This window comes from Henckelia pumila, chromosome 2 (genome assembly GCF_033568475.1).
Source record: "Henckelia pumila isolate YLH828 chromosome 2, ASM3356847v2, whole genome shotgun sequence".
In the NCBI taxonomy this organism is placed as follows: domain Eukaryota; kingdom Viridiplantae; phylum Streptophyta; class Magnoliopsida; order Lamiales; family Gesneriaceae; genus Henckelia; species Henckelia pumila.
Genome location: NC_133121.1, coordinates 26,152,049 through 26,163,559, shown reverse-complemented (window position 1 = coordinate 26,163,559; position 11,511 = coordinate 26,152,049). Strand labels below are relative to the sequence as shown.

General features: G+C 35.9%; 1 protein-coding gene across 1 annotated transcript; it reads right to left on the bottom strand.

Moving 5' to 3' along the window:
* Nucleotides 1-1,179: 1,179 nt before the first annotated feature.
* On the bottom strand, nt 1,180-3,572 carry LOC140881698 (BTB/POZ and TAZ domain-containing protein 1-like). Its single transcript, XM_073287208.1, has 5 exons — nt 3,348-3,572; nt 3,026-3,159; nt 2,464-2,767; nt 2,062-2,378; nt 1,180-1,645 (listed from the first exon to the last, which is right to left on the bottom strand). Exons 1-5 carry the CDS (start codon nt 3,471-3,473, stop codon nt 1,498-1,500), a joined length of 1,029 nt encoding a protein of 342 aa, XP_073143309.1. The 5' UTR covers nt 3,474-3,572; the 3' UTR covers nt 1,180-1,497.
* Between the last annotated feature and the right edge of the window lie 7,939 nt (nt 3,573-11,511).

Sequence of the window (11,511 nt, the reverse complement as noted above, 5' to 3'; positions counted from 1 at the left end):
GAGCCCACTTGATTTTTAGTGGATGGGAATAAATATCAAATTATATAATTCATTACGAAATTGAAAATAAGTCACATATTCCACAATTTGAGCCCAAATAATTGAAAATGGTTTTGAAACATGTAAAATTGAAAAAAAGTATGATATATCCACACTCAATGACTTATAGATAAGCATGAATCTTTTTGGAGTTAGAAATATTTTTTATTGTCGGAATATTATTGAAAATAATACATAACATATAGTATTTTAACTCTTTCATAAAGTTAAATAAAAAAATCGCGATACTTTTAAAGAATTATCGTAAAATTAATGTAAAAAAATTTAACTATGAAATATGTAAAATTATTGTTAGGAAATAATAATCTTAAAAATATTTTTAAAATGGAAAAAAAAAATGTTTGCAAAAAATATATGTTTTGAATAACCCTAACATTGGGGAAATTCCGATAGTAACCATTTGGAAAAGTTGTTTTTTTTGGTTCCCGTGTGTTTGTTATTTTCCAATTTAAGTCCTCTATGTCGTTAGATTTCAGGTTTAACTAATATGCTATTTTATTTTATTTTTTTGCAATTTTAGTCATTTTGCCACCGTGGCACTGATGTGAAATCAATGCAACGCTGATGCTAAAAAAACTAAAATTATCAAAAAATGAAACATGCATTACTAAAAATAAACTCTATAACATAAGACTAAGAGACGAAAAATCTCAAAGTGACCGGAACAAAATTGCAAATTTTCCTAAATATTATTATTGTAATAAAAACATTTCATACTTAAAAATTATAAGAATAATTCCTCCTACCAGCACTTTCTCGAAGAAAAGGTTAACCGACTAACGTGATTTTCAAACTAATACGATAGCTCGGTAATTTATCTAGTACACACGAGAAGATGATGATAGTGGGTTAAATCATTATAATACAAAACACAAAAAAAAAAAAAAAAAGAAAGAAAAGAATATAATATAATAATAACAATTGTCTGCACCACAAGTTTGATAACCCGTAAATCACAAAATCATATATAAGGATTGAGAACAGGTAAATTACTTTAGTTTTATTATCCAATTTATGCTCCAATCTGAAAGAAACAATGTAGCACTAGGCATATCATATATCATATATATATAAATATATAAAAATTTAAAATAAAGCAATAAAAATTTGAGGAATTAGTTGCACTTCAAAATGGATTGATTGATTGCATAATTAAAATATATAACTCACTTACAAAGATATTTCAACATTTAAATTGGCCAAAACACACAGAGGCAGCAGGACTACTACAATATTAGCCCCAAACCCACCGACAAAAACAGGAGGGCTACCAAACAATAGCTTGAATTTGTACAATTTTAAAGAAACTAAGTTCACAACACTAAGACCAAAGGATTTAAACAAAAAGAAAAAAAAAAAAGAACCAATATAATCGACCGCAAATTCTTTAAAATTTTATTAGTTCTTGATGATGATCACTCTTGCATATATATGGATTCATGGCTCCTTTTCAACCTTCTTCATATGAGGGAGAGACAAAGATGACATGGCTTTGGCCGTCATCACCTTCTTCACTAGTAATTCCCATCGCACGATGTCGCTTCCCTTTCGAGGATGATCTCGTTGTGCCTTAATCTTGAATTGCCTGTGTGACAATCGCATAAACAAAAACACATTCAAATTAATCATAATTTTCACATTTTGAAAAACGTAGATCAAATTTCAAAACCCATTATACATTCTCTCTTGTCATGGCTCATATATGTCTGTGCACATGGAATATGCATAAATATGGTAGGGCAATGACAGCTTGATTCATGTCCTTGCTGATATGAAAGCCAGTGAAACTTATCATATATCTCAGTACAAGCCAAATTGATTAGCCCAGCTAATTGGTCAGCAAGGACAAATTATAGAATATGGGACCTTACTACTAATCAGTAATCAGTACTGTACCATATAGTGCTTAAGTCTCTAGATCCAAATATCATAAGTGAGAACAATATATTAACAAAGAATATGAAAGAAAGAGTCCATGTGATTGAATGAATTTCTACTTACTGGCACAGCGGAACCCTGCATATTTCTTGGTCACAAATGGAAGAGTGCAATCTAAAGAGCTGCCACATACGATTGCAACGGGAACATCCGCCTCCGGTAGCTCGTTTCTTGCAAGCGCCGAAATGCATTATGAGAAGTTGAAGGCCATGGCACGTTGAAAAGTTGCTGCAAGGAGCTTTGTGGTGGCTCGTATCCATGTCACTAGGCCCAACACTCGTGCAACCTTCCGAGCATATGTGCTCCAGGCACTCCATCGCTTCGCTCAATTGCATGTACAAACTCTGCTCCTCTCTATGCCTCCTTGTCTTCTCTCTCCTCTGTCGGTCCAAAACATAACAAAACAAATTGTTACACTAACATGAATCCACAAACTCGGATATTTAATAGTTAATAATTACGTACCGACTCGGTTTCGTCGATGAACTGTAAGATCTCGAGCTCGAGACGAGGGTCGTGCTTTTGCATGAATTTCCAGCCCTCGGTCTTCTCGATGGACTCGAAATTATTGGACAAAAAATTCATACACTTGAGATAAAGATGGGGTGCGTCGCAAAGACTTGCCAGCTGAAGCACATCTATTGCATTGTCGACTGTCACCCTTTCGGCCAATCCCTTTACACATATTTGCTTTAGCTGTGGTACTAAATAAACATGCGACAATACCAGCAGATGAATCCCATGTTTCTCCAACTCTTCCTCGCTAAGCCTAGACGAAAAATGGGGACAATTTGGTCATTTAATACCGATCGAAGAGATCTTGTTCCCATGATCTAGGACTCATAAATAAAAAAAAATAAAAAATTTGATTCAACTCTACATCATGATGGGATCGCGAGACACGTGTACAGAGATGAGAAAATGGACGGCTCATACTAGAATTAAAAATATCTTTATTTATTGCCTTTTTTAATTAGTCAAATTAATTACGCGTTTTCATAGAAAACAACATGAGTCCCCAACTTACTTGGAGGAATAAAGAAACTTGATGAAGGCAGAAACGGCGCCGTGCGGGACTCCGAGTATCGGAATTCTCCGTTCGGATATCCGGCTCTTTTGCGGCTTTTCTATTATGTTCTCCAGCACCGGCGACGCCGCAGCCTACGGAAATTTTGATCAAACATCAGCGTAAAGTCAACGAAAGCTTCTGATTCAAAATCACGTAGAATTACAGAAAATATTCGAGTTTCTTCACATATCAACAGAGTCACGTACGCAGAAAATAAGCCGACGAATTAATATCCGATGTGTATATATATAGTAGTGTTGTAAAGTAATTACGTACGTACCAGTATTTTGGAGTGCGCCGGTAAGAGCAAGCCGTCGGAGGTGACGACGTGGATGTCGGTCTCCGGCATTTCTCCGGCGCCGGCGAACGGAGGAGGTGAGACCGCTTTCACTTTCACTTGAACCATGATTACTAGAAGATAATAATGCAGAGCAATATGTGTGTGTGTGTGCGTACGATGAATAGTACGTGATAGTCGTGAAGAAAAAGATGTAAATGGTGGAATGAATTAAAGGGGGAACTGTATTTATGGACCAGTCCACCACACCACACGGTGGAATTATGACACAACACGCGCCTGAAAGAGCGTGTGTCTGCAAACAATTAATTTTTTCCCAGCTTAAAATCTCACAAGATTTTTTTTTATTAAAAAGCAAAGAATTGTATTAGTTTATTTTTTCAAAAAACAAAAAATTAGTAGCGGAAATTTAGTGGTACTTATTATTTTTCAATCAAAATATTAATTTGATTGTTATAAAATTTTAATATTTGATAATAAAAATATATTATTAAATATAATTTTTGAAGACATTAACTAGATAAATGTATATCTTTCATAGGATATTATCTATCTATGCTATATATAAAACTTGAAGTATCTATATTATGAGATTTGGTCGTGAATGTTGTATCAATGTCAAATTACATGTCTAGTATACAAAAATATTCATTCATTTTTATTGATAAATGACAAAGATGTTGAAATTATTCTCTCTCTACTATCTAATAGAATTTTATTAACTCTAATCTAAAATTTAAATTATCCGTTTATCAAATTATTTTCACTCCATATATTTATTTATTATTTTTCTTCTTCAAAAATATTTATTTACATTGTTTTTATTTATTATGTTGTGCATGCATCGTGTGTCTCGATCAATACTATAATTAAGAAAGTGGATAAGTCTCTTATGATACGATCTCACGGATCCGTGAGACGGGTCAATGCGATATATATCTATAATATTTTTTAAAAAATTAAATAAATTAGAAGATCTTTATCATAAAATCTTGTCAGATTGATTTTCTAAGAGTTCATGTGTTAAAAATGTAACTTTGTTAAATTTATTTAATAATAATAAAATTCTCCCTTTTATTTACATAACATAAAAACTTTAAAAAAAACGATGGTTTATCAATTATCATCCACTCTACTCCATCCTAAATGGATCGCTTATCAGTGCCTCTATCAATAATCAATAATAGCTTTGAATTTTCCAACCAACAACAATAATAATAAGATTTAAAATGTTATTTTCGTAAATAAATCAAGGGATTATCTCAAAAAAAAATATCTAGAATCGGGGCCAATATATAATATGGATAAAGGCGTATTGCCCATGTGTCATCGCAATCCCCATTTTCTTCCCCGACTTGTATTAATATATTTGGGGGAAAAAAAAGAAAAAAAAAAGGTGTTGGTGGATGATACAAATTGCCACGATATGCCCACGCCAAGTCGCCAACATGTCCAATTAAAACTTTAAATTAAAATAAAACAATGTTGTTTGAAAGCGTGTATGGGTAATTAATATGAGTAATATACCAATTCACTTGCTTGGTTACGATTTAGCCACGCAAATCCCAAAGGGTGGCACGTAGGAAAACTAACACTGCATACAAATTACAATGCCACCCATTTCTAATTTCTATCCAAAAAACAAAACATTCCGCCTAAGAAACTTCTAGACACAACACAATACATGTATATGGTAAAATAATTAATAAATAGAAATTGATATATAAATAATATAAATTGGAATTGAATGTTATCCCAGTTGTACCTCACGCCAAGCTGACCTTGATCGCTTCCGTCTTTTTCCTGTCAAAGGTGTCCTCAAATATCAATATAATACATATGTTTATAAGATAACTTAATTTTTCTCCAACAAGTGTTTCAAGGGGTTGATTTAAGGTTTATAAAATAGACTCGCGAATCTATATTTGTAAGACGAATCGACTCAAATTATGTTTAATATTTTCGACATAAAATATTAATATTTTTTACATTCCCTGTCCAGTCTCGGCCTGCTATAAAGAGGGGCGAGGCGCCACCCTAGCGGGTTGGAAAAACTCCAAACCCAACCCGCCAAAAAATTTAAAAAAAATGAAAAAATATAAAAATCATATATAAACAATTATAAATGATATATATTTAAAAGTTTATTAACCATGCATAACTCATATATAATATAAATTTTCAAAATTAATCAATTATACATAAATTATTATAAATCATATAAATTTTTCAAAGTTAATAAAAATATATAAATCATTCAAAATTTAATAACCATACATGTAATCATTTGCGGGAATATAAACAAATTTTCTGATTGTTCATTTGTGGGAATTGATAGTTTGTTTTAGGGTGGGAACCAAGAGCAATTTATTGTTTAACATAGTTGAGTGTATTTACTAGAGCTGTCAAAAGGAGTTGACGGTTCACGGAGTGGGCCAACCCGCAACCCACCAAGACCTTCCACTTGGTGGAGCGGGACGGGCCGATCCACCGTTTAGGTGGATTGGGAAATTATCAATTCAACCCGTTTATTATACGATGCGGGGCGGGTTTACCCGCCAATTTTTAGTTATATTTGGCGGGTTGGGACGGGTTGGTCCGCAACCCATCACAACCAACCACTTGGCGGGATGGGGCGGCATTTAAGGGGGTTGAAAATTTGTCAACTCAACCTGCTTATATAACGGGGCGGGACGGGCTCAACCTACTTTGACATCTCTATGTACTTACTATCGTTGTACAGGGTTTTTCTCCTCAGCATCCAGTCCGGAAGTAGCTAGCTAGCAACAGCAGATTCGGAGGAAATTGCAATAATTTGAAGCCATCTTATACATGGAACACTGATGACCCACTTATTATCCCAACAGATTTGACCACTTTCGGGCAAGCAACGGAGACTAGAATATTTCCTCCCAGGCAAGGTGCTCTCTTCCAAGGCCGTGAATCGAGAAACGCTTCGGGTTCCCGAATCAACCACCACCAACCCCTAAATTAGTCCCTTTAACCCTAGAAGATTCGACTCTATAACACTGCATTATTATTTGATTGTATTGTTATTATTATTAATTATTTTCTATTTGTATTTCCTTATTCTTTGTTGTATCATTTACAAATTTGTATTATTGATCCCTTAGAATTAATGGATGAAAAAAAGTGAGCTAATTTTATTGACTTTATTTTTCAACAGATGAAATTTTTTGCTTGTTCATATATGGGAATTGATAATTTGTTTTAAGTTGGGCATTTGAAAGAGCGATTTTTCAAAAACAAATGTCATTGCTGGTCTTGTTCTATTGTTTAACGTTGGTGACAATGCATTTTTTATATAAATGAGGTTGGTTGATATGTATGTTTTGATATTATGTTGAATGAAGTGAATGAGCATCATATGTTTTCACAATATAAAAAAAATATAATAAATGACTTGGTTAATTATGAGAATTCCATAATATTCTTCTCTTTTGCACCCTTTCTAAGGGTTTTGATAAGAGGTTGTAGTAGCCCGACTCCAAATTGAGCTAATTTAATGCTTAAACATGATTAAGGGATACTAAACTGAGATTAAATAATTGAAAATCGGATTCTAAGAATAAGAATAATTGGGACAGATCGGAAGTTCTGATCATGTTCGGAAGCTAGCATTGCTGATCGGAAGCTACGAGCAGTTCGAAAGCTCCAAATATGAGATCGGTGAAGTTTCGAAGGAAGTTCGGAAGTTCCGATCGTGTTCGAAAGCTAGCATTGCTGATCAGAAGCTACGAGAAGTTCGAAAGCTCTGAACATGAGATTGGTAGTTTCGATCGTGTGACAGTCGGTCAGGGCATGAGCTTTGATTGGGTGATTGGACAAGAAGGAGTTCGGAAGCTCCAAACTAGGATCGGTAGTTCCGAATTATTGTCGAAAGCCGAGTGGTCCAATCTAAGACACGTGATTGGTGGAGAAGGATCGGAAGCACGATCAGAAGCTCCGAAGTGAGATCGGAATATCATATCGCGAGTTCGGAAGTTCCGAAATTACTCATTTCCAATCTCTCATTTCCAAACTTTCCCCTCTCGTTTATTACTAGCTTTTAGAGGCTTTTGAGCGTTCTTTCGGATGCCAGATATTAGCGGGGCGCTACCAGGGTTGTAGCGGAGCTGTGCCCAAGTTTTGGGGCTATCAATCAGTGGGCTAATGACGGACGCAGGTATACTACTAGACTCAAATTAGTTTAAGTGAGTATCTATTATTCTAGTTAAGGCTTTTAGAAGATAGATAGTGATACAATGATTGTCTGCTTATAGGCTTGGACTAGAAGACTTGTATCGCTAGAGTGCTTACTTTGAGGTACGGACATACTATCCGAGATATCCTAATTGAGTATGTTTGTTCTATGTTTGCATGTTTTATGTGGCATTATATGTGCATTGATTATGTCACGGATATTATGCTGCATGCATTATCACGTTGAGTTTATTTTTCCATTTGATACTACCTGTAGAGGGGTCTCTCAACCCCATTATATTTTGTGGATGGATGCCATGGTTTTGGATCCTAATAGTCCACAGTTTATGGTATGGGAGTGCCTTCTGATGCGACGGCCCAACGTACTATATACCATGACGCCTTTGACTAAGCAGTGTTCTATATAGGTTCCCAGTATCCTTCACTTGAATTTGGACTCATAACACTTGTATACTCATGCTTTCGTACTGGGATTTTTATGCTCACGTCCTCGATTTTGTTCTGGACACCTCATTCCACATGGCAGGACTTAGGTTGGACGGATCGAATGGTAGCGGTTGCCGAGCTGCAGGGTGGATTGTATTTGTCCCAGGTTATTGTTGTTTTGGGATTTGAGTATTAAGTTTCGATTGGGTTGTATAATAGTTACAGTATTTTACTTTGGACCGGTTGTATCCTATCGGTGGTTGTAGTTGTATTATTTAAGTTTCTACTGGATTATAGTATTATCATGTTTAAGTTATTTTGCATGCTTAAAGATTTGATTAAATAGTGATTCCGGGATGTGTCACTACATTTATTGGTATCAGAGCATGCAATGAGATTTGAGATCTAGATAAGCAGTCTTAAGTTTTATTTCTATTACTTTTATCAGATGGATGGACTAGAGACGAGAGTCATGGGAGTGTAGGCGGTCATTCGGGAGACGACGAGGAGAGAGAGAGCCACCTTGGAGACACCATCGCCATAGAGATGACAGACATCGTTTCGATTTACGCAGGTTTGTGCATATGGCTCCAAAGCCTTTGGATGGCGGAGAGACTCCGGAAGTTGTTGAGAATTGGCTAGAAGGGATGGAGAACTGCTTCGAAGTGTACCGTTGCACTGCTGAGCAGAATATGCAGTCTGTAAAATTCCTTCTATAGGGAAGCGCTTGCAAGTGATGGAGGTCTACTTCTGTGCCTTTTATATCCGAGTGAGGTTCAGCTACGTGGGAGGAATTCCGTGCAGCATTCCGAGAGCTGTACTTCCTTGCAGCACTCCGACAAGCAAAGACGATTGAGTTGATGAGTTTGAAACAGGGCAACATGTATATCGACGAGTACTAAAAGAAGTTCTTTGAGTTGCTAACTTACTGTCCGTATGTCGCTGTTAACTATGTTTTATATGCATATTTTTGTGTTTGTTTTTAGTGCATTCATACGTTTTTGTTATTGTTTTATTTAGCTTTAGCATGTTTAATTCATTTATCTGCATAATACTCTTCTTGGTCCATTTTGTAGGAAAACTCGGGAAAAAACAAAAATTTGAACAGAGCAGGACTCGCTCGAGCGAGCTAGACGTGCCACAAAAGCTTGCGAGACAGAAGACTGCTCGCTCGAGCAAGCGAGGCGAGAAAAGGAATCCTTTGGAACAGAGAAGTGCTCGCTCAAGCGAGACATAGGCTCGCTCGAGTGAGCGACGCGTGCAAAGTTTTTAAAAAAGGAAATTCTTGCTCGGGAAGGATAGTATCTTTTGAAGACCCTTAAACATATAAATATCAATCTATTCATCAGAATAAGGGTTAGACAACTTCGTTGAAGGCAAGAGGCGGCCAACATCATCTCTGATTCTTCTCTTCTTCTTTTCTTTTTATTTTTGATTTCTAGTTTATGTTTTGGATTAAAAACTTTTGCTCTTGAATTATGTTGAACTTTGAGTAGGTTTTTTTCTTCGATCAAGGCCATGTGATTGGGCCAGAAAATTTATGTAGAAAACTTGATTTGTTTATTCGAGAATTTTCAAACTTGATTTTATTTTATTGATTATCGAATTTATATTTGTCTTGTGAATTTCTTGGCCAGTTATTTGCTTGCATGTTAATTGATCCCAATTCGACAGAGAAGGTTTCGATTTTGATCACTTCGATAATTAACATATTTTAAAACCAACTAGAAATAGAATTTGGTTTCATTATGCGGTTTGGGTGTAAACTGAATTTTCACAGTTCATCATGCATTCAAATTTGATTAGAATTACGAAAAATTAATCCGTCAATATTTGAATAAGTTTGATTGTGCTAGAAATAGTCCTTTGAATAATCTAGAAAAATTCCCGTAAATTAAGATTAAGTTTGAGTCTTAAATCGACTACTTGTTACATGAATTGTCTGGTACCTACGTGTGTCCTTGATCGAGCTTTTTCCAAATTGAATCCAACCTTTAATCTCTGCTGCGTTTTAGTTAATTTATTTAATTACAATTTAGTTTCTTAGTTAAATTCTAAAATCACTCTTTTTGATTAGTCTAGATTAAGTAGAAATAATCATATTCTGGAATTCATAATTATACAGTCCTTGTGGGTATGATATCTGATTTTAATCACTTTACTATTACTTGACCTGGTACGCTTGCGAGTAGAATTTATTCACATCGATTTAAGCGGTCAAGTTTTTGGCGCCGTTGCCGGGGACTGTTTGATATCAGAATTTTATTTCGCTTGAGATTAGACTTTATTTATTTTCGTAAATTCTGAATTTTATTTCTTGGTGATTTTCAGCTACTATCTGTTGTGAATGCATAGCATTCGATCTAGAGAGCTACTGCCAATTGATTTGGAGATCAAACGCACGCTTAGCAGAATCCGAAAGGCCAAGAGATCTATCAATCTTGAACTTGAAACAGAATCTGAATCTGAAAAAGAAATGGCAAACAAAAAAACTATTCTAGACATCATTCATCCACCTACTGAAGGCTATGGATCTAGCATCGTTCGCCCTGCTGTCGAGGCGAATAACTTTGAATTGAAGCATTCAATCATTCAGATGATTCAACTACAAGCAAGGTTTGGGGGTATATCTGTGGAAGACCCCTACGCTAATCTGGAGCATTTTTTGTCGATCTGCGACACTTTTAAGGCTAATGGGGTAACATCTGATGCAGTGCAACTGCGGTTATTCCCATTCTCTCTACAAGGCGAAGCTGTTGAATGGCTGGATGAATTGCCTGCTGGTTCTATTACTACATGGAACTAACTTGTTCAGACTTTTCTGAACAAGTATTTTCCTCCGACGAAGATGGCAAAACTATTCTCCGACATCATCTCATTCAGGCAGAAGGAAGCTGAATCTCTACACACGGCTTGGACCCGATTCAAAAAGATGTTGAGGATGTGTCCTCAACATAATCTTACTCAAAGCCAGCAGACTCAGACCTTCTACAATGGGGCGGATCAATCTGTTAGATCCATGTTGGATGCTGCTGCTAACGGAAGCCTATTCAGGAAGACACCAGCAGAGGCGTGAGAAATTATTGGAAACATGGCTGAAAGTAATATTGGATGGCTAGATGTTAATAAAGAGAAAAAGGATGGAGTACTAGAAGTTTATGCACTAACCGCACTGAATGCCAAAATCGATGCTCTTACTCATCAGATGGCAATTATGCAAACAGCTCCAGCCAATCAAGTGCAAGCTCAGCAGCCCGAGGAACAACAAGTATTTGAGGTTGATGCGGTGAATTTCATGGTAAATCAAGGGAGACAGCCATACAATCCCTACATCAATACCTATAATCCTGGCTGGAAGAATCATCCGAACTTCTCATGGAAATCTGCAGATCCTACAGCCAACACATCAAAGTCAGTCGAATAAAAACCCTCCTTTGAAGATATCATGATGAAATATGTAGCGGGTACTAAGACTCGTCTACAGAATCAGGAGGAA